This window comes from Carcharhinus amblyrhynchos, chromosome 3 (genome assembly GCF_965287045.1).
Source record: "Carcharhinus amblyrhynchos chromosome 3, sCarAmb.v2.hapA, whole genome shotgun sequence".
Lineage (NCBI taxonomy): Eukaryota > Metazoa > Chordata > Chondrichthyes > Carcharhiniformes > Carcharhinidae > Carcharhinus > Carcharhinus amblyrhynchos.
This window is the reverse complement of record NC_137326.1, coordinates 114,628,011-114,652,135: the sequence shown is the minus strand read 5'-3', so window position 1 is coordinate 114,652,135 and position 24,125 is coordinate 114,628,011. Positions and strand designations below refer to the sequence as shown.

The 24,125-nt window shown below is 38.6% G+C and overlaps 2 protein-coding genes across 11 annotated transcripts in view; one reads left to right on the top strand and one right to left on the bottom strand.

Annotated features, from left to right (window-relative positions):
• The window catches only part of cpdp (CPD photolyase), a 34,537-nt gene extending 22,258 nt beyond the window's left edge, over positions 1-12,279 (top strand). For 3 of the 5 annotated variants that reach the window (XM_080185790.1, XM_080185789.1, XM_080185788.1), the window contains exon 10: positions 1,118-6,294. In XM_080185790.1, the coding sequence (XP_080041916.1) occupies positions 1,118-1,278 (161 nt within the window). In that variant the 3' untranslated portion in view covers positions 1,279-6,294. The other 2 variants (XM_080185791.1, XM_080185792.1) reach the window with 2 other exon arrangements.
• Positions 12,280-12,335: 56 nt separating this feature from the next.
• Positions 12,336-24,125, bottom strand: part of rubcn (rubicon autophagy regulator) — a 55,660-nt gene continuing 43,870 nt past the window's right edge. For 5 of the 6 annotated variants that reach the window (XM_080185781.1, XM_080185784.1, XM_080185783.1 and 2 more), the window contains 8 exons: positions 22,146-22,278; positions 20,912-21,057; positions 20,757-20,821; positions 19,962-20,200; positions 18,885-18,946; positions 15,841-15,994; positions 14,526-14,619; positions 12,336-12,499 (listed from right to left, as the gene is read on the bottom strand). In XM_080185781.1, the coding sequence (XP_080041907.1) occupies positions 12,336-12,499; positions 14,526-14,619; positions 15,841-15,994; positions 18,885-18,946; positions 19,962-20,200; positions 20,757-20,821; positions 20,912-21,057; positions 22,146-22,278 (1,057 nt within the window). Of the gene's footprint in view, positions 12,500-14,525; positions 14,620-15,840; positions 16,019-18,884; positions 18,947-19,961; positions 20,201-20,756; positions 20,822-20,911; positions 21,058-22,145; positions 22,279-24,125 lie in introns of all 6 variants that reach the window. The other variant, XM_080185782.1, reaches the window with a different exon arrangement.

Genomic DNA, 24,125 nt, shown 5'->3' with positions numbered 1-24,125 from the left:
CATGCAATCCCCAAAACAAGACACCTTTTAAAAGAATACTGCAGCACAAGAACATGAAGTTCTGTCTTTAGAAGCTTTGGAGTTGTCTCAATGACCACTCTGTAACAAGATTTACATAATGTTAAAAGTGGACTGATGAACTGACGCAAGGGCAAGATCTGGGCAGGGATTCTCCCAAAAAAAAGTTCTAAGTGCCAAATTCACAAAAACTGGGGTAAATCCCACTTTTTTTTGGACAGTCCTGCACCGTGCATCATCGTCTCCTAGCATGAATCACGATAACAATCTGGGAGTAGGGCCTATTCCCACTGAGAAGGCTGGCAGTATAGCGCTGAGCAGGCCACTGTGCATATGACAATCTGTCAGAGTGGAGATCGGTGCATGAGCAATAGCTCCACATTGCCAGCCTCCTGATCGCTGGTCAGTCCTTCAACCCCACAATGCTGGATTGCAGAGCCATCTGATCGCTGGCCTTTCAGCTGTATCTGGGCCAGTCCCAATCATTGTCCATCCTCCCTCTGTCACCGGTCCCAAATGCAGAGTGGAGGGGGAGGATGGTAGAGGTGGGTTGCCTACAAATGGTTGAAACATTGAGGATGTGTAATATTTCAAATGAGGAAATTACATCATGGGTATCTATAGTGTATCCATTTGATGTGGTTATCTGTTGCCACCTGAAATTTGGGAAACTAGTAGAATGACCAGACTCAGCATTGGCTGTATTCTCTCTTCACAATTGCTGTTAGACCTGCTGAGATTTTCCAGCACCTGAAGTATTTTGCCATTAGGAGAATGTTAGAACAGAATAGTGCTACCATTCCCAGTAATCATCCCAAAGTAAATGAATTCCTCAACTCTCCTTAAGATGGTATCAGTGACCTGTGCCGTCTGGGACAGCTCTCAATGGCAGAAGCTCTTCTGCTCCTCTTCTCCTCCTCCACCACCATCACCACCCAAATCCTGCAAGGTCATTGCTAATGCCCTTTAAAAGGCTTCAACAAGTGAACCAAGCCCAGAAATGCATTTTACTGATGAGTCAAATCTAAGGCTGGCCATCTCAATAATAAATATGCAGTTATATTCCTAATTACCTGTGCCTGACTCCTTTCTATCATAGGCTGTATGTGGTCAATTTGTGGAATTCACGACCAAGGCTGGGCAGAGCGACCTGTCTTTGGCAAGATTCGCTACATGAATTACAATGGCTGCAAGAGGAAATTTGATGTAGGCCAGTTTGAAAGGAACTACGATCATAAGAAGCTCTCGAAACCATTATAGATTCATGTAAATGCTTCCATAAAGAATGAACGCTTTGGAGTTTTGTCTTTTTTAATTCAGGGCAAGTACGTAGTGTAGGGAGTGGACTTAGAAAAACAATCTTCTGTGCAGAATAAGTCAAGCTCATTTGAGCCCAATCAGACATACATACTTTCTTGACATCAACCATACTCTCCCCTGCTGCTTTCTGCAATTTACCTCTCCCCAGTGGCAAGATGGCTTTGTACTGTGAGGCATAGAGCATCACATCCATATAGCGTATAGTCCTGTGTAACTGCTGAGCTACACCTTCTGAGGATATCTATTTCTATTCCTGCCAAAAACAATGGTGTTACCATAAAACTAATGGGACAGTAATGTAAATGGAGATTTTGGGATTTTAAACCAATTAATTTAAAGCTAAATTAGGGCACCTAATGAAAGGAAATAAGGCTAGAATTGCAGAAGTATCTTTGGTATCTTTCATATCATTGGCCATCATACAAATTCCCCAGCTTCATTTGCATCCCACTGTGTGGAAGGCTAATTGAGATTTTCTAGTTCTAAGAGCCCATCTGTCATTTTTTTAGGGTGGTGAGCCTGCCTTTGAGTCACCAAATTAATGATTCCCATGCAATGTGGCTTCTGGCCCTTATTTGTAATGTGGGAAATGCAATAGCAAATGGGTGCACAGCAAATTCCCATAAACAGCACTGTGACAATGACAGGAAATCTGTTTTTGAGGTTGATTGCAGGTTGGGACACCAGGGATAACTTGCCCACTCTTGAGAATTATGCCACAGGATCTTTTGCATCCACCCAGGTAGGAAGATATGGCCTTGCTTTTGCAGAGATTTGGATAGGCTAAGTGAGTGGGTGAGGATCTGGCAGGTAGAGTATAAATGTTGGCAAGTGTGAGGTTATCCAATTTAGAAGAAATAATAGTAAAATGGACTATTATTTAAGTGGTGAAAAATTACAACATGTTACTGTACAGAGGGACCTGGCAATCCTTGTACATGAATTGCAAAAACTCAGTTTGCAGGTGCAGCAGGTGACCTAGAAGGCGAATAGAACGTTGGCCTTTTTCACGAATGGGATAAAATATAAAGGCAGGGAGGTCTCCTGCAATTGTACAAGATACTGGTGAGGCCACAACTAGAGTACTGTGCGTGATTTTGGTCCCCTTATTTGCGAAAGGATACATTGGCCGTGGAGGGAGTACAGAGAAGGTTCGCCAGGTTGATACTGGAGAGATTGAGTAGATTGGGCCTGTACTCGGAGTTTAGAAGGCTGAGGGGGGAATTGTATAGAGACATAAGATAATGAAAGGGCTAGATATGGTAGAGGCAGAGAGATTATTTCCACTTAGAAAGGAAACAGGAACTAGAGGGCACAGCCTCAAAATAAGGGAGAGTCAATTTAGAACAGAGTTGAGGAGGAACTTCTCTCAGGGTGGTGAATCTTTGGAATTCTCTGCCCATTGAAGCAATGGAGGCTACCTCATTAAATGTGTTTAAGTCACAGGTAGATAGATTTCTGATCAATAAGGGAAATTAAGGGTTATGGGGAGCAGGTAGGGAGGTGGAACTGAACCACTATTAAATCAGCCATAATCTTATTGAATGGCAGGGCAGGCTCGAGGGGCTAGATGGCCTACTCCTGCTCCTATTATGTTCTTATGTTATCATTTCCAACATCAGCACCCTCCAACAGTGTAGCAGTGTCCCTCAGTTCTGCACTTGAGCACAAACCTTAAGTTCTGGAGTGAGGCTTGAATTCTGTGACTCGGAGGCAAGTATTTAACCATAGCCATGGCTCACAGGAAAAATCCTATCCTATCCTTAAAAGTTGGATTGGGAGAAAGGAAAAAAGTATTAAAATTTATTCTTTATAAAAGTTAACCACTAGGAACAAATTACAATTCAGAGGAGGGAGTCTCTAGTTGCTGTTGTTCCTTTCCAGGCCTCCAGAAATAGATCAGTAACACAATTCTCAGCAAGGACATTGACTTGATTACATCAAATAGCAGCCTTGAATGGCTACAAGATTAGGTTGCAATTATGGTAAAAATACAACCATTTCTTAACAACATGAATGAGGTTGCTGGTAAGTTTACATCTTTGCAAATGTTAAGTCAAATGGTGTATATTGCACAGCAATTTCTGACACTTCACAACTCAACTTTTCTCCACCATGATTTTGTAAACCCCTCTTCATATTTCCAGCAATTTCTAGACATTTTAAGAGCTATCGCCTGCAGCAACTTCTGTTTTACTGTGCAGAATTAATGTATTACAGTGCTAGAGCACACCACAGTGGTTCAAATGGAACAATGCATTGCACTGGATTTCTTTGAAGATGATGCACCTAAAACATTAGGCTGGCTTTTTACTTTAGAACTTAAATGTTCCATCCCAAGTAATATCCTGGTGAATCTCTTTTGCACTGGAGGAGGTGCAATCAGATCTGCACATTGTACTCCAGCTGTGGCCTCACTTTCTGAAGGTGGTAGTGAGCAACCTTCTTGAACATGCAGTCCTAGATGTGGGGATAGACCCATAATGCTGTTAGAGTGGCAGATGGTGAATGACAGAACAGCACAGGCTCTTTGGCCCTCGATGTTGTGCTGAGCTTTGTCTGAAACCAAGATCAAGCTATCAAGAAGGGAACTAAATGTTAGCAGTCATGGGTTTGAAAGATCTTTAAGGTATCTTGGTGCGTTCCTGCACTGCATCTTATGTGATACATACAACCTCCACAGTTCCCTGGTGATGGAGGAATTGAATGTTCATGGAAGTAGCAATCATCTGACCACTTTGTCCTAGATGATGTCAAGTTTGAGTGTTTTCAGAGCTGCACTCAGCCAGGCATATGGAGTGTATTCCATTACAAGCCTGACTTTCAGAAGTCAGAAGGTGAATTACTCACTGCAGGATTCCTAGCCTTTGACCTTCGCTGGTAGCTATGGTAGTTATTTGGCTAGTCCATTTCAGTTTCTGGTCATTGATAACTGCAAGGATGTTGTAACCTCAACCTACATCCCTGCCTACCCTCAATAACCATTCACTCCCTTGTTAAATCAAGAACCTATCTAGCTCTGTCATTGAAAAAAAAATCAAAGATTCTAATTCATTTTGAGGAAGAGTTTCATAGACTCATGACCCTCAAAATAAATTGTCTCATTTTTACAGTGACCCCCAGTTCTAAATTCTTTCAAGAGGAAACATGCTCTCCACAACCACCCTGTCAATACCCCTCAGGATTTTAAAAGGTTTCAATCAAGCCTTTCACTCTTCTAAACTCTAATGGATTCTAGCCTAACCTGCCCTTCTTGGTATTAGTCCAGTGAACCTTGACAAGAGTTCCACTTGAAGAAAACACCTCGGAATCTTCCTCCAAATAATTTTGTCTCGCAGATACCTTCACCAGGATCCACTCCAGAATTTCTACTTCTTCTTTCAGTATTCCTCTGCCTTGGTGCACCATACACATTCAAGCTTCCCCATAATCTCTCAAATCCCCAGCCACACCAACTGAACACCACTGCTTCATAGGCTGTTGTTTCAAGGCGTCACCAACTTTAGGACTATCTTGGACAACTGGCTTCTTACTAGAGAACATTTCCAAATCTGCACCTTGCAGTGCTGTCTTTAAGGAGCCTCTCTCTGCTCCTAAACTAAATTCAGTGAACAGTACCTTGTTCAGGTTCTAGCTCTTTGTCCCTTTAACTTGACCACCATCTTGGGGTCTCTTCATTCCCTGATTTCTGGGACTTTGTGCCCTTTAGATTGGGACTGGCTTTCTGTCCCTATGCATTGTCCTTTATGTTCTAGCAGTTTCTGTGGAATTTTTTTGCCTGGGTTACCTGGTTCTAAACTGATTCAAGAGTGCTTCAGCTTTTCATTGTGGGCATTAACAACAGCTTAGTTACTGAACAGCTTGTTACTCCTTAAACCCTGTAATTGCTTATGTGTGTAAAAACTCTCATTACAACACAGGCAAAGTTTAAAGTGAAAACCTACAGACTTACAGGCACCTTTGCTTAACATGAAGCAAAGCTGGCTGTTAACCCTTTCTCACCATACAAATACAGAAACAAAAATTAAGCTTACTTGTACTTTATTCCAAACAACGTAAATATAAGTCACAAACTTTCATAATGTATACTGCTCATCACATTCTGCCAACCAGAAAAGACCCATTTATACCATTTGGCAGCCAGCCAGTCTTCTAACCATGCCAATGATACCCCCAATCTCACCAGCAATCAGAAATCTGCACTAACTCTGGCCTTTTTAGGATCCCCAATTTTCAATTGTTCATTGACAGTCATCAGCAACTAAGGCCCTAAAACTTTCCATCTTTCTGTCCTCATTTAATTCCTTAAAACCTACTGCTTTAACCATGTTTTTAGTTATTTGTCTCAATAGCTCCTTGTGTGTCTTGGTGTCAAATTCTAATGTCCCTATGTTTGCTATGTTAAAAGTGCAACGTAAATATAATTTGTTGCTGGACATATCAGAATGTTATTGTAACAAGCCAAAATATGACCATTCTAGAGATTCAGTAAGGGTTAATTAATTTTTTTGTGCTGAAAGTAATTGATCTATGCATTTTAAATAATGAAAACTTTGTGCTTACACTAGATAATTTGAATTAAACCCCTATTGTTCAATATCTGATCATAAACTCATGTACTTTAGGGGTGTTAATTATTGTATCCTCTTCTAATCATAACTGGAAATTTGTGCCTTCTGCATGTACTGTCTTCTTGAAAGTTGGTCCAGAAAAAATACTTGCCATAAAATATGGGACTTTGTTCACCCAAACAGCAATTGCACTTCAGATACTTGTAGATCCTTAAAGATAAAAACAGCCTATGCTCTAAACGAATTAAATGCAAATGAAGTACAATTGTAATTTATGAAAATTCAATAAAACTCTATTCAACTTGTCCTTTGCAACAATTGCAGATTGAAAATTGTACTCCATGTATTAAAACCTTTGTACTAGATGTCCTCAATAAAAAAACATAAAACATTTAGAAGTAGTTTTTTTTATTGTGGATGGGTTACTGAATATAGTTACCATGTAATGACATAATGTTCTTGTTTCCAGTCCAAACCATACAAACGACGAGAAGAGGACTGTTTACAAAATTACACTTTCATAATATGTACAGTTTAGATATCAATGTCAGTGCTTTGCTTTTCAGCTTCAAATTATTTTTCCTGCCACTCAACTTTAGGACATTCAGAATGAGCACACTTATTCGAAATTAGGAAAGCATAAAACGCAACAAAAAGCTTTAAAAACCTCCAAGTTTTCAAGAAATTGTATGCTTAAGCCTGAATTTAATGGATTTAACTGAGAATGCATTTATGAAATTAGTACTGTAGCACATTTTTCCACATATTACATTAGAATATTACACCTTCATTAAATGAAACTTTCTACTTAACTAGTCAGTGAAATTAATCCTCTTCTCGAAACCACAGAATTCAATAAATACATTTTTTCAAAACAATTCTATATAGATCTAATTGAATAGAATATGGTTTGCTGCATTCCATACAGCTAAATCATTTAAAGGTAGTCTTTCAAACTGAACTTCGGTCAGGGTGCCAAAACAGACAGCCGTATATCTGCCACTAAATATATACAATGAGATTTTCCTGTCCATTGAATTCATGGCATGCTAGTCAGAGTATTTCTCATTGTTTAAACCATTACATTTCTGTACATTGTACAGAAATTACAAACCAATATATAATAGCAAATGCCTGTAATCTTGCCTTTTACAGTTTTTAAAATTTTATCTTAATAAATGAACTTCTTGAAATAAAGCTCCCGCAAGCCAAACAAAACCAAATACTGAAAATGCTAAAATATGGACCACAGTATTTAACTAATTAGCAACCACTTGATGTGCAATTTTTACATAACCCAACATTGAAAGAAAGCAAACCTCAGCTCAGAAAAACCAGCATTTGATCTGCCAACCAACATATTAAAAATTTTAGCAGCTTTGCATGGAAAAAATATAAACGAAAGCTTACAGGGTAGTTTATCGCCATAAGATCATATGTTTGAACTACTTGGTGGTTTTTAACATTCAAAAAGTTAGCAGAAAAAAAGCTCGGTTGTATGCAACACAAATAAGATACCAACGCTTGAAAATATTCAGAGGAATTGGCTATATAAATTGTTAGTAGTTATTGAACATAACATTGTTTAGTCATTTTTGGTTTATTTTGCCACATCTGTAGTTTAATTAAAATGTGCATATCTAACTCATCTGCAGTAAAAAAAAAAGAATATATCAATAGGATAAGGCATTTGCATCCTATACATGTACTTACATTCAGCAACATGTCTCAAGTCATTCGAGAGAATGGTATTCAACAACTATTTTCCAAACATTCTGATTTGATGCTTACCGCAGTATACATTACTCAGTTAAGACTAATATTATACACATTCACATGGTCGCCCCAAGAAGTCTAGATACCATAATCTCAAGCTTTGATAACTATTGAGTGCACCAATTAGCCAAAACATTTTAATAAATGCTCTTACTTCCTCCCCAACTTACAATATTTCATATTCCCAAATGCATAACTGATTTTTATTTTCAACTTCTAGCATATTTATAAAGTATTCTAAGATGAAGGGAAGTCTGCAGTGCAAAATTATTTTACGGACATTTTATGCTGTCTTAATGAAACATTACAACTTTTTCATATTTTAGATTCAGTTTGAGAGACCATTTCTGGAGAGTAATTTACAACATTCAACGATGCTATAAAGGTAATTAGTATCACAAAACTTCATTTCTAAAAGACAGCACAAAACAATTAACAAAGATTCAGGGAAGCTGAAAAAAAGATAATGCACATGCTGCAAAAAGAACAATGTTCAAAAGCATACTGACAAAGGGGATGGTGGTGGTGTGGCACTGAGAAACAGGGAAATGAAAAAATTAAGATAAAACATCACAGACAAAACTCCAAAGCAAATTTCTCAATACACAGACAGCACATTTTCTGCAATAGATTAATATAAAAATGGAAATCATGACAAAATACCTTAGTCCTTTTTTAACTTTATTCTACCATGGAGTGGGCTAGGCCAGCATTTATTGCCAATCCCCAATTGTCCTTGAGGTGGTGGTAGTGAGTTACCTTCTTGAATGTCTACAGTTCACGTAATCAGGTTCAACAACATGGCTGTTAGGAAGGAGTTCTGGGAATTTTAATCCAGTGACAATGAAGTAACGATGATATAGTTCCAAGGCAGAATCTTGTGTAGTTTGGAGGTGATGGTGTCGCTGTGCATCTGCTGCCCTAGTAATTCAACAAGTGTTTTTGAACTACTTAATTCATATGATTAATCATGGATCACTGAAAAGAACATAAGAACATAAGAAATAGGAGCAGGAGTAGGCCAACTAGCCCTTCGAGCCTGCCCCGCCATTCAATAAGATCATGGCTGATCTGTCTTGGCTCAGTTCCACATTCCCGCCCTCTCCCCATAACCCTTAATCCCCTCTCTTATCAAAAACCCATCAACCCGCGTCTTAAGAGTGGCAACATTTTACAGAAAGTATGTAACTTGTCATTCCCTGACGTCAAATGATATTTAATGCAGTTATCAAGTGCTAAAATGTATCAGGAAAGTCTTTGCAATTCTATCAAAATTAGTTATTGAGGCTGGAATCTTAAAACCTGCCATCCCCTCTATGTACGTTAGAAGCTAGTACCCACATGAAAATAAGTCACAAATAATCACAGAAATTTTAACATGTGCAAATTTGAGAAAAGGAAGCTCCACCCCAAAACCTGGAATTATATGAGTCACATTTTTGAAATCCTCTATCATTATTCTATGTCAAAAATCTGTTCATTTCCCCAATATCTCAGTTCATTCAGAGCAGGAAACAGAAGGATTTTATCTCAGCTCTGTATCAACTTAATGAATCTCAGTCAAGCCAGTATTAGGGCCTCTAAAATGATCTGCAGGATGAGGTGGTAGGAGAATCATCTGGATTTTACCATTCTTAAATTTCCTAAACAGCAGTCTCTGCCAGGAGAATGTGCGAGAACAACGCCTTCCATTTTCAAATGGTTTGTGACAGATGCTCACATACGAATAAAGGCTATAGCAAAGTAGTGGAGATAATTCCTAGGAAGTCAATCTTTAGGAAGAGAAATTTGGAGGAAAAATGCACCAGTTATATAACAGAATAAATGTTCTTACTGATCACCTTACTCCTATTTCACATGCAGTGGCTCTTGTGTGCATTGCTGCCTGTGCAACATTGGGACTACATGGCAGTAGCTATTCCTTATGCTATAACTTGGCAGATATTTGCAGCACTAAACTCAAGTCCAAACCTACCTTTAAGCATCCACATGCATGCACTTAGAGTCGTAACAGTTAAGAGCGAAATCCACAATCAGTTTTATTCCTTCCCAGTTCTAGGAGTATGAAAAGCATTGTAACACCCTCACTGTTACTCTGGACAAGACCAGACAAGAACACACAATCAGGGACTATGTCTTTATCTGTTGGCTCAGCATCACATCATATGATGCACTTGCTTAACTGCCTATCAGGTTTAGGAAATCTTAGTTAAGGATCCAGATAACAAATACCATTATAAATCAGTGACCATCTCTACACAGTCTTGTTTCTACCTTCCACAAACAAACAAATTACATTCCCTTCATACTATTTCCAAGTGAATTCTTATTCATAAAAGTGTTCTGTGTCCACTATTTGCAATGCAAGCAGAGTGCTTTTGGCAATTCAGCAAATACAAAAAGGAAAATGTTAAATGGAGCATTCAAAATTTCTAATTCACAATTCAAAAGAATACCACAGACCCTAACAAGGACAGAGGCCACAGCAAAGACTAAATGTGATTTAGAAAGCACTGGATCACTGAACAGAGATTCAGATGACTCAAAAATTCATGCTTCATGTTAATATATCATCTGAGCCCCTGGAATTGCATTACTCACACACACCCATCCAATCAATCCTCTTCATGAAACAGAAATCTGAAAAATGTGATGAGTCAGTTTCAGAACTTCATATAGCATATCTTTTTACACTGGTCTACAATATTTATTTTCTCCATAATACTGGAATGATACAGACAAGAATGCCTGTTTTATTACTGGATTGCAATGGACCCAAATGTATATAGTTTTGTATATAGCACAAATAATATAAAGAGTTTGCTATAGCAATGAGAATGGCCCAAAAGTAAAAGAAAGGGCATTGAAATATCAAGCTGGTGAAGATAATTGAAATGATGAGGTTTTATAAACCTCACAGCAACACCAGTCTCACATGACAAATTTCATTCAAAACAACTCATTTCAAATTCTGTAATAAGTTAGGGCAAAACCTAAGGCAGATTTCACAGTTATGAAATTTTTGAAAGGCAAGATATTTTGTTTAGATTGATCATAAATGCTTGGTAAACAATCATGTCCATAACTTCAATCACAACACCACCCTTCTGTATTCAGCCAAGAGTATCTGATACAGACAATACCGACCAGCTTTTTCTCCACCTGAGTTAATCAGCACATTACAAACATCAAACCTTCCAGCATGGTGGTGAAGGGACATATTTTTCTGCATTTGATAATGGGTTTTAATTGGCATTACCCAGATCCGAAGCAGTACAATTACAAAAATACTTAAATAAGCTTTCTGTCTGCTCCATTCTGTCAAACCCCAAACCCATTTTGTGTACCAAGCCTACCATAATTAATTTCTAAACTATTAACTGCACAGTAATGAATAAAACTAAATCGGAGCAATTGACTGTGTGACAAATAGCACACAAAATGTCAACAGTAGAGAATTATACCAACCAACACAAATCACAACAGCAATTAACACCTGAAGTGCTTTCTGAAGGTTTATCACTTCACAATCTGCTCATTATAATATTAAGAGTCTTTAAAGTAGACATGCATATCTGTTGCTAAAAGCCATAGTGCAGTTTTGTGGAATCAGTTTAATCCATTACAGTTCATTATCCCTATGACAATATGATGAAATAGTCTGCTCACAAAGCATAGTATCATGAGACCCCTCCAAGCATCTTACTTTACTAATAACCTGGCTGTACAATACTTCAAACACTAGGTTTTGACAGCTACTAAAACTGTTATATTCAAGCCAAACACTTATTTCTTGAATAATCCTTTTGCCATCCTACAGAATCTGAAATTAAAATAAATCTATACATTCTTGGCAAGTCCTTTTAATTGTAAGACGTAGTACATTATAGCAGCTCAAATAGGGCAGTAACATAAATCAACTTAATGCAGTTAAATCTGCACTATCCAAAAACATCAATTGTGAAAAGTTGATGAATGGAACATAAAGACTCTCTTTGGCATCACCCAGCACTGTCGTACCTAGTCTTAAACTTTCAGATAAGATCACTGCAGCACCGATAGGTATCAATGCCATAGTAACTGACAATTAACTACTACAAACAAATTAGAACACCCAATATCAAAAGGTGAGAATTTTTGTTTGCAGACGTTATTTTAATTGACTTTCAAAACCTGTTTTTATCTTCAGCCTACAGCAAGAACGAGGATGAAAACACACACACAAAAAAAAGAGTAACTCTGTTCAGTTGACTGAAAGAAATCTTGCTCACTTTTGGCATGAATGTAGACCATTCCTGGAATGCACCTGTAGTAAGTGGGAAGAATGGTGCCTGTTATAAATACACACAATACCAGGATTACTCAGGATTTGACAGCATCCTCGCCTCCCCACCCAAAAAGAGCCTTTAAACATTCATGTAAACGATATTCTAAAAATTGTTCAACAGAACGGACAAATGAAGATGAGCAAAGATACCATCATTAAATTTCTGTTGCTGGAAGGCAATAGATAGCATCTTCATCATAGATATGCAGTATAGGTATAGGCTATATTGCCAGTTGTAATAAAAAGTGCATGAATCAAATCTGCTTCAATCCAAAATGTCAAGTTTCAAGTGCTTTTGTCAACGTTTGCTGTCTTCTTCTTGTTCAGTCATAACTTGTACTCTGTGAACTCTCCTCTTCTTCGCCCTCAGACTCCAAGTACAGTTCTATGGTCTGTTTGGCAAGGAGTTCTTTACGTGCCTGCAACCGGTCACACCGGGGACACTGATCTGATTTAAAGCAGCACTTGTGATAACATGCTTTACATTCTGCAGATTAAAAAAGACAATTTAAAACATTGGACTCAACTTTTGAACTGCTGTTGTGAGATTAAAGTTTCTAAAATAAGTCAACTTAATTGGTGTTAACTCAGTGTTATGAATGCTGAAGGAATGATAGGACAAACTTCAAATTCCACAGTTTACGGGAAAGAATTTGAATGGGAGATTTCCTCAGAACAAACCTCCCCAACCTCTCATAGAATGAACAGGAGCTAATGGGTGAACATCAATAACTTCCATTTATATAGCTCCTTAAAGTTGGTTATCATCGCAACTGGCTGTAGCGTTCCAGTCATTAATGCCAGCAAGATCGTTTGTCATTTGGTCTCACTGATGGTGCATCCCCACCATGCATTTCCTTGAGGAAAGGGGGGGGGGGGGGGGGGCTGCCACTTGTCAATGGCGGGCTGCCTTCTGCCACCACAAAACACGTGGCAGGTTGCACGGTAAATCCCGCCCAAGTCAAAGGAGATATATTCAAAAGCTTGATCAAAGCTTTCGGGAAGGTCTTAACAGAAGCATAGTGGAGACTGAGGGGTTTTGGGCAAAAAATTGCAGGACATGGGAAAGGAATACACAAGAACCAGAGTTAGGGATCCAAAACAAAAAGGTTCAAGGTGGGATTGGCCATTAGGAGCTTTAGAGGTGACAAAAGGTACAGATGACAGTTTCAGGAGATGACTGACGCAGGAGTAGAGGCAGACGGTGTTACGGAGATGGAAATAGACATTACATTGCAGGGAGGATGGAGTTGAAAGCTCATCATGGGTTTACATAGGACACAGAACACAAACATTATGATACATGTACAGATATTGGCCAAAGGAGAGAACTGCATCAGTGGTAGTGACCAGATGGTGTCCGAAACCCAAGCATCTTCAATAACTTTCCCTCTAGTCCATCTACAACCTTAAAATATTCACTCCCTCCACTACTGGCAGCATTGTCTATTATCTACAAGACGCACTATAACTTGACAAGCCTCCTTTGATAGCAGTCAAATATTTGAATGATGCTATCACCTTGAAGGTCAAGGGCAACAGCTACATGGGAACACCAACTGCAACTTCCTCTCCAAGGCATACACCATCCTGACATGGAACAATGCTTCGTCCCTGTGCGGGAAGGACAGCAGGACTAGAGGGCACAGCCTCAAGATAAGGGGGGGTGGGGGGCAGTTTAGAACGGAGTTGAGGAGGAACTTCTTCACTCAAAGGGTGGTGATCTCTGGAATTCTCTGCCCGTTGAAGTGGTGGAGGCTACCTCGCTAAATATATTTAAGTCACGGGTAGATAGGTTTTTGACAGACAAGGGAATTAAGGGTTATGGGGAGAAAGTGGGAAAGTGGAACTGATCCACTTCAGATCAGCCATGATCTTACTGAATGGCAAGGCAGGCTCGAAGGGCTAGATGGCCTACTCCTGCTCCTATTTCTTATGTTATGTTCTTAATGCAGCTATTCCTTCATTTTTGCTAGGTCAAAAGCCTGAAATCCTTTTGAGAGCATTGTGCATGTACCTCCACTGCACTGACTGCAGCAGTTCAAGATAGGGGCTCATTATTACCTTCTCAAGGACAATTAGGAATGGACAACAAATTTTTGGATGGTGTGTACAGGTGAAGCATATGGGATAGCAGGAAGTAGAGAGGCTGAGGGAAGAACTTTAAAGCAAAGTACCAAAAAAGGGAAAGGAAAAACAAAAAAAAGGTGGTACAACTGGGTGTCAGGAGAGCCCCAAGAGAAAAAAGTCATGGATTGAGATCCAGATCAGAAAACTTCCACAAATTACATACACATTACCCTTCAAAAAACATTTCATGGACTATTACATGTCAATATGTCTAACAGTTGTTTATTTATATATACTGGGTACACAAAATCAAATTGCCACTGCATAAATTGGGTATGCAGATAAATATATATAGTACATGCTAAATTATGTAAATACTATTGAGATTGAAGACTATCAGAATACCATCTGTCTGACCCTTGATGTAACTTCAAAATACTCACCTTCACATCGTTTACATTTGTGCAGTTCAAAAGGGAAGATGATATCTGTACCATCACCACAGAATTCACAGATGAAGCCTTTAGCCTGACAAAGCTGTGTAAAAACAGGCCAATTATTTATTTATTTTACACTGCTCTATTACATAAGAGTTCACTCTAAGAGCAGCAGTTCATGAGTTAGCCAACCTACCACCAGATGAATATTAGTAGCACGATTCATAAGTTTCATACATGCTTTTGTAATCTGAAATTTATGATGCATCAAAATAGATTCCAAATTTCAACCTGAATGTACTGAATGGAACTCTGGGGAATTCAGACTTTCCCACTGGTATTGAACAAAACTACACATTTTGGCAGTTTTGAACTGAACTTAAAAAACAGGAAGAGTACATCATTAACGAAACTTTCTTTCCTATACAGGATTTATTAGAACATCATCATTCAACTTGTTCAGAGCTTTAGGATCGTGCAAAAAGAACAAGTTAGAAATAGCAAAAAAATTAAAAAGGACAGAAATTTCCCTGTGGTCTTTAGAGTGTGTCAACATGGTAGGATGAAGTTACTATTCTTATCAAGTCATTAACCCATAGGTTTGTGGAAGCTGACCCCATTAAATGCTTTAAAACAATGAATACAAAAATTCCACTTAAAACTTATGAAAAATAACCCAGCAAGTAATGTCACCAAAGCATGTGCTCCTTTTAGATAGATACAAGTCACTTATAAATCTCTCCAACTAAGAGAGAGATTCTTCCAATCCACTTACTGGAGTCTCATCAAATAGCACTTCTGAGAATTGATAAAATACTAACAATTCAAACTTCTAGATTTGAATATTGGCTTGTCTTGGTGACTTGTGTAAAAACTGATACACAACAGGATACAATATGACTTTATGGGATAGAAGATCTCTACAAACTGAAGCTATGGATAAAATTGTGGATCATAAACTTCTTGCCAAAGTTAATTGGGCTCAAAATCTTACACAGCAGCCTTATTCAGAGAAGAAGAGCACTGAAGTTAAATCTTTATTTAAATAGAGTGTAATTCATTCATGGGTACTGTATCATCACCATGAAGGAAACAATTCAACGCTTCCAGTTGGACGATACAGCTTCCATGAGTCAGTAAATGGTAGCAGAATTCATCTCTCTCCATTGTGTGGAATGTTCCTCTTCTATTGATTAAACCACCCATATTTCACAACCTTGGACGTACCATGCTTTTATTTACAATACTGTTGTATGCTTATGCTGTACAAACAACATAAATATTTGTGTTCGTGGTGCAAATTTCTCTTTTTTTTACATACCATGCAGTTCTCCACATGTGCTGCACCAATCTTCACCAGTTCCTTCAACCTTCCAGCCAGTTCCCCTTTCTTTACAGCAGTCAGATCATTCAGTGAATACAGATGATAATCCTCAGTCAGGTGACCTGGTTCTGTGTCAAAACTATCCAGGAGGCTACAAGAGGCACATTGCAATATTCTACAGTTGAGATTATAATTCCTGATAGTCCAGAAGAAGAAAAGTCATATCCTTCTACAATAATTAATATTGGGCATTTTAGCAGTTGCTATTGGCTGAACATCAATATTTACTGTTTCAGCTCAGCCATTATATATAATTACAGTAAGTTTTGAAATAGATCTCAATTAAATAGCAAGCACAATGTAATTGATTACAGTGACTTTAGCAAAACTGAGCGGTAACAACTTCAAATATTGTTTCTTCATTCTCAAGTGCAATCTTCAACTGAGTGCTTTAACGACAGCTTGCAATATTCCATTGGTGAGGGAAGTGCAGCTGAGTGCATTCAATGATATTTTTCTTTTTTAAGTCCTCTCCAAAATCACAAGTGTTGCAACCTCCCAGATGCATGTCAATCTTTAACAACTTCTGGTTTGAATCTCGCCAGATTTCTGTTTCTTTCAAAGATCAAAACAGCCTGAGTCAAGAATGACAATCTGACAAAAAACATCCATTATTCCGACTCCTGCTCTCTGCAGAGATTGACACAGATGACTAATATCCTACCTAGCTAATGTCTAACCTCTGTTCTTGAAGAGTGTGTCCCTTTCATCATTACTAATTAACGTAATGTTAAAATACTTGACAATTCATACTCAGCTTCATATGAAAGAATTTTGCAACTACAATCTTCACTAATGTTCTCCCTGCCCCACTTATTTCTGATAACCACCAGGAAAATGGGGTCAATCAATTGCCACTGATATTCTGCAAATCATATAAAGCACACCAACTACTTCAGGCTTCAAAAAGCAGTTTTCACTGAATTAAAGTGCAATTAGCTTTTAAGTTCAACCTTTCAAGCAGCGTGACCACTGTCAGGAACAAATGCAGTCTCCAATTGCAATTTAAAAGACTAGAGATGAAACTAACCAGTTTCTGCATCCCCATTCAGCCAGAACAAATAATCCCTTTAACTGTTTGGACATTGCATCCTACACAAAAAGTGCAAGCCAGGCAGTTGCAAATTTTTAAAAAACGTACATAAAATGAATAAGGGGTGGACTAAATGCTCATTCAATTTACCATAAACTTGCATCTGAAGTTGCCAATAACTTACATCTTGATAATCCATTTCATTCTGCTGAATATGCAGTCTCCTAGAATCTGGTTTGTCAATCCTATTTTGGGCATGCCGCTATTTTGACACAAACTAATTTTTGAACAGGTGCAAGAAAGCTCACAGCTTGTCTTCTCTCAACTAAGGGTGGTATCATGGGGCATTTCCATAAAACTAGACAGCACAGAAACAGCTATACCATTAGGTGTTGGTTTCTAGTCACACCCTTGCGCTCTTTAACTGAGAGCCCTGCAACATTTTCCCCCTGCAAGTGTTTATTCAATTCTCTTTTGAATATTACTAGTAAAATTTACTTTTATCATCCTTTAGGTAGTACATTCCAGATCATCAGATCTCACTGCATTAAAAAGCTGTCTCATCTCTCCTCTGATTGTCAATTTCTCCCTTCCAGTAGAAACAGTTTCTCAAAACTTTAAGCATCTCAGTTAAGTCTTCCCTCAATCTTCACTGGAGAATAATCTGAGTTTCTCTCTTCTCTCCACACAGCTTTAGTCTCTCATTCCTGCTCCCATTTTAGTAATTCTCTACTGCATCCTCTTTGAGGCTTCTTAAAGTGTGGTGCCCTTGACACATTACGGATTTATGGACTACTACCAACTTCCACCACCTCAATCGGGTTATCATTCTTCAGATGCTGAATGCTCCAACCCCCATCCTCTTATCTAGACTAACCAATGGAGAAGAAAACAAGCTCAAGTGACATTGACCAGTTGGTTAGGAAAAAGGCAAACAAATCAGTGTAAATTGCAAAATAACCTGGGAATTGTGTTAAGACAAAAAAATGAACTTGAATATTTAGAGAAAAGGGCAGACCAAGAAAATGACCAAAGATTAGCAAACAGAATTTTCAGAATGTATCTTCAAAATTAAGGCATTTTGATTATTTTTTTCTGGAGTCAAATCAGATTACAAACTGACCGCATAATTCATCACAGCGCAACATGTCCACATCAGGTTCGATGAGGGAAAAGCAATTGGGATATATTTTTAGAGCACCTTGTTTGTTAGCGTGCACATGCATGGCTTTCAGTTCATTTAAGTGAAATAAATTTATGAGAACGGTGAGCAATATTCTTCAGATTTTCCAATACATGCTGACAGCGAGCAAGGTTCCTCTCCATAGGAGACTCAGAAAATCTACTTTAAGGAAACCCCCCTACATTCCATCTTACAGGCTGGAGTTCTTCAAAAGGGAGGGGACAATGTTCGTGCATTGATTATTGAAACTGGAAATTGTCACTGGTTTTAACCCATCTTAAACAGGGTAGATGTAAACAACCACATTGCATAGGGTTATATCAACTGTCCAACAGCACTCAATTTTGGAGCATGTAAGGAAGCCAGGACAATTCTGTGGTATGGAATATCAGCAAACGGATTAGCTCTAAAGAAATACGCTGAGATGGAATTAAGAAAAACAATTGTAAGTTGGCAACAAATAACCAAAAACAATTTTTTTGCACAATTTTTCAAGTGATCTATAATGTCAACATTCAAAAAAAGGGAATCCATGTGATATACATTATGAAGTTTTTTTTTGACGGCAGAAGAATGACAGCTGGTCTCTAAAATTGGAGAGTTGTTTGTCAATTGTTAAGTTTGAATTTCCAGCCTAGGGTTCTCAAATACAATATTCTATTACCACCGAGCTAATAGTAGCATCACAATCAGTTCACACTTTTCCCCCTTTAATGCCTATTTCATGGGAGAGTTATGGAAATGAGAACAAAAAATCTAACTTACTCTTTTGCCAGCCTGCATGTTTTGAATAAGTTCTTCATGTGAACTAGCTGGAGTCTCAGCATCTAACAACATTTTCAAAAAAGAAAATATGATGTAGTGTACATTTATTACATTCAAGTTTTTTTTTTAAAGATCACAATTTGTTTTTGCTGTTTAGAATTTCTGGTATTCATACGAATTATCAGAGTTTTTAAAACACTATCCCAATAGGATTATAATTTGAGAAAATAATTTTAACACCCTTGCATAATACTGAGTCAATTGAAAAAATGCAGGACTGATTCAGTACTGCTACTTTTATGCTATTTTAATCAGCAGGTGGAACAAATGCAATGCTTCAAAATTTTGTACACAAATGAACTGATCAATAATCTAACAGAATCATAGAACATGACAGCACAGAAAGAAGCCACTTAGCCCATCATGCTTGTGCAGGGTCTCTGGAGGAACTATCCAATTAGTCCTGTTCCCAAGATCTTACACCACTGTCTTGTACATCTTTCCTTTCCAGAACTGATCAAATTTGTTGTTTGATGTTACCACTGAGGCAGGACATTCCAAATCACAACTGTTCATTCCATAAACAAATTCTCTTAATCGTTCCTCTGGTTCATTTGCCAATTAAATTAAATTGTTACCCTCTTATTGGATGTTCTTAAAACTTAGAATCCTAATTATAACATTGTGCAAACTCCACACACAGTCAGACATTCTCCCTGTGTCAGCGTAGGTTTCCTCCAGGTGCTCTGGTTTCCTCCCATAGTCCAAAGATGTGCAGGTTAGGTGGGTTGGTCATGCTAAATTGCCCCTTAGTATCAGAAGGATTAACAGGATTGATATGTGGTGTTACAGGGATGGGAGGGATTGTCGTCAGTACAGATTCAATGGGCTGAATGGTCTCCTTCTGCACTGAAGAGATTCTATGAACACAAAAAATGAATATCATACTGGTGGCATTACAACAAAAACTGTACACTCAGACTTGATCAGTGTCACTATTAAGAAAACTGCATATTCTCATCATTGATGTAATTTATTTTACAGTCCTAATAAATAAAATGCCTTCAGATTGCTTACATGGACTTGATCCAGAGCCTTCACCTTTCGATACAAAACACTGTTAATGTCCTGAACATTGAAGAGTGGATCATTCCATATTTTATTCAGCAAATCCTTGGAAAAGTTACTGACATAATATTTGCTGAAGTCCCATTTCCGCAATATCCGGCTGGGGACCACCGACTGGACGTTCTCATGACAGCACTGACAGAAATATTTCCCCAGATATTCACAATATCGTAGCCTCTTTATGTAATCTGGAAGAAAAAGGGGGTGAAGTTTGCAAGTTCATGAACTGTTGGGAAAGAGCAAATTCACAATAGAACGGCATCATAAATCACAGGACAAAATAACTTGTAAATAAATGAGAATTTGTATTCATCCAAATGCATTTGGGAGGTATGGTGCGTTCTTCTTCCTCTCAAACAATGAATGACCCATTGCCAATCATGTCTGAACAAAATTTGCTTCTCAGCTTCCAATAGTGTCCTTTTTATGATCAAATACTACAATGCACAAGACTGTGGTTTGTCAACAATCCTACTACCCATTCTCTGCATCTAGGATCTCAGAAAAGTGCACCAGTATTATGCCAGATTTTTATTGTTGTCTAAAAATCATACTTCAACCATTATTTTCAGGAGGATGAAGAAAAAGGCACAATGGAGGAACCATTAACTACATAAAGTTTTATATTTACATTAACAAAATTTGTAAATAAAACATCTCCTTACAGACAGAAATAGGATATTGACTATGCAAGTACAAGCAGAACTTTATTACCACACTGCTAACTTCCTGAACATCACTTACCTGGCTCCACTCGTGTACCACATCCTGCACAGCGGTAATTTTGTTTAGCAACAACCACCTTTCTCCTTTAATGATAAGAACATTATTTCATCAGATAGTCTCAACTTACACACCATGAACACAAAGTAAAAAACATTGAGCCAGCTTTAGCTTACTTGGGTGAAGGGTGAATGTTGAAGATTATTTGCGGCCGAGGTGGTGCCCATTCTAAATTTCCTCGCACTCGAATTCGTAGTTTGTAAATATCAGCATGTTGACCATCATCAGGAGACACCGGAAAAGAGTCTGGAATTGGCAAAAGCTGCAAGAACATTACTTTCTGTAGAACTAGAATAATTGGTTCAGCAAAAACTAAATTTACTAAAATTAACAAAATCAAAGAAAAGTACTACTGGAGAGGGCAAGGAAAGGTACATGTCAGGTGGGAAAGGAACACATTTGAAATTGAATAATCAGCTGCATACTTTGGTGATCCAATACTTTCCAATAAACACCAGGGCCTGAATTTTATCTTTGATATCAGTGCCTCTCTGGAGAAGCGTAGCCTCCTGCAGCACTGCACCTCAGTGCTGCCTGTATATTCTAGCCTCTGGGTAGTGGTATCTTCAGCTTTCCCTTTCTCCTTGGCCTCCCTGCTGGTCTTGCACCAACTGAGCCCATGCCTCTCCACTTACAGGTCTCTGCCTAGCATGGTCCCACCAACAGAATAGAATATCCCCATTGGGGATGACCAGTGCTTTGAAAATTAGGGACTGACCGTGCTCTGGCCCTTAGGAAAGTCTTCCAAGGAAGCCCTGAAGTGCTGAAAGTCACACTTCAAATGCTAAACAATGACGAGGAAACTCAAGCTAGACTCTATACTTATACAGGCGTGAACTCGCAATGATAAAGAAACTCCTGCTGCTCTGACGGCCTTCTATCCCACCCTTGCATGACGAAACATGAGCGCCCATCTGTTTTGCTCATGCAACGAGCTGAAAAATCACACAGGCAGCATAGAATTGCTGTTGATGGCTCATTAATGTCTAAAATTGGCCCTTTAAATGGCAACAGGCAAACATCTGGTTTAATCGCACATACTTTGACCTAGAAATCTCACGCCATGCATGATGCCTTCAGGAAGTGCACCAACATTGTTTTGCACAATTTAAGGTCACACCAGCCATGTATAATTCTAGCCCAGATGCCCCTTTTGCAAAGTCAATAATTAAACTGCCACCATTTAATATTAATTTAAATGTAGAAAGCCTGGTACATTTTATTTTCAGATAATTAAAAGTTTCAGGATTCTAAAACCACTTGTTTCATTCAGTAGGGTCTCCCAAGCTTCGACTCATCGCATCAAATTTCTTTACAATTGCAAAGTGGCAAGTTTAATTTTTTTCCTACCTTCTGAGGAGCATCATGCTCTGGAACCAACCAGTCCAACTCAGAGGCAGCAGGAAGCTGCATCCCCTCAAACTGCTTCAAAAGACCCATGGCAACAGCCTCAGCTGAGTTTGAATGAAGGAATGAAAATGAACTGTAACACAAATACACAATTGCCACATTACATTGTTTTTAAGTAAAAACAATATTTTATTAATTTCTGCACATCTTAATTTTATAACTAACATTTAAATATGCTGGTGCAATAAAAACCTGATGCAAAATCAAATAACCCTTTATATTGAGGCTTCAAAATTAGAGCTAGAAAATTGAATATACTATTTTGTTTTATTCATTCACGGGATGTGGGTGTCACTGGTTAGGCCCGCATTTATTGCGCATCCTTAATTACCCTTGAGAAGTTGGTGAGCTGCCTTCTTGAACTGCTGCAGTTAGTAGTGTAGGTACACCACCAGTGCTGCTCATTGACCGAGTGACAATGAACAAACAGTAATATATTTCCAAGTCAGGATACTGAATGACTTGGAGGGGAACTTCCAAGTGATGGTATTCCCATGTGTTTGTTGCCCTTGTCCTTCTAGATAGTAGCGATCATGGGTTTGAAGAGTCCTACATAAGGCGCCTTGGTGCATTCCTGCAGTGCATCAATACAATTCAAAAATTGAGTAGGTATAATGGTTCACCTTCAAAAATATTCTACATCATGGATTCACTGTCATTACAGTACAAAAGAAGCCCATCGACCTATCTAGTCTATGCTAGCTCTCTGCACAACAATCTGGACAACTCCAATCTCTTGCCCTATTCCCAAAGCCCTACAAGTTTATTTCTCACAGGTGCCCATCCAATTTCCTTTTGAAATCATTCATCATTATTGCTTCCACCACATCATGGCTAGTGAGTTACTATTTCCTGTATAAATGAGTTTTTCCTCAAGAGGCACTGATCCTTACATTCCACGAGCTCCAATTTTATTACCATTCATCTTAGTCTGTTCCTATTCAATATGGTAATACTTTTTCTCCAGTAACAAACACTCTCACCTTTTGGTCCTTATCCCATTTTTCTGCTTCTATGTGCTGATCCCTACCCTCTTGCCAATTTAGTTTAAACCCGACCCAACCAGAGTGTTGAACGTCCCACTAGGGCATTGGCCCCAGTCTTGTTGAAGTGGAACCCATTTCTTGAATAAGCGTCTCCTGCCCAGAATTGGCCCCAATACCCCAAGACTTGAGGCCTCCCTCCTGCACTATACTTCAAACCACATTTCGATCCTTTCTATCTTCATATTTCTATCTTGCTAGCATGTGGCATAGAGATGACTACCTTCAAGATGTTACTTCTTCTCCAGCACTTGAAAATCTGACCATTAGCTTAACACTTATTCTCTGTCACCTACTTGCTTCACAATTTGACTCACCCACTTCCCTAAGCAATACTCTGTACCCTGTCCATGACGCTCTTCACCCTTGCACAAGGGGGCAGGACTCATGAAAATTGTTACTCAAATGCTGAGTCCCTGCACTAACTATGGGATCTCCTATGATGACTGCAATTCTACTCTTTGCTGTTTCCAACTGTGTAGATCCTTGGCATAAAGTCTCAACTGCATTCCGTCAAGGTGTCATTGCTCCCAGGTGTCTCCAATGCTGAGTACAAGTTTGAGTGGCACGCACCTCAAAGTCTTCTTTATTTCCTGCACTTTGAGAAGGCCCTTATCTACAATCCTGAACTGTGCCAAATTACTTTTCAGTCAATACTCAGCTGCTCCTCTGTTTAGCAGCTGCACATCAACATAACGGGGGTTAGATCTGTTGAATTTTATTCCTTTATGGAACATTTCTTCAGTTTTAATTAATGTATTTGCAATATTTTGCAGCATGGGTTTGTTTCCTTGAGCATTTTCTACTGACTTGGGGCTCATTGCAACCTTGCAGCTCTCAAGCCCCAACTCGAGTTGTGGAAATTTATTCTGTTGCC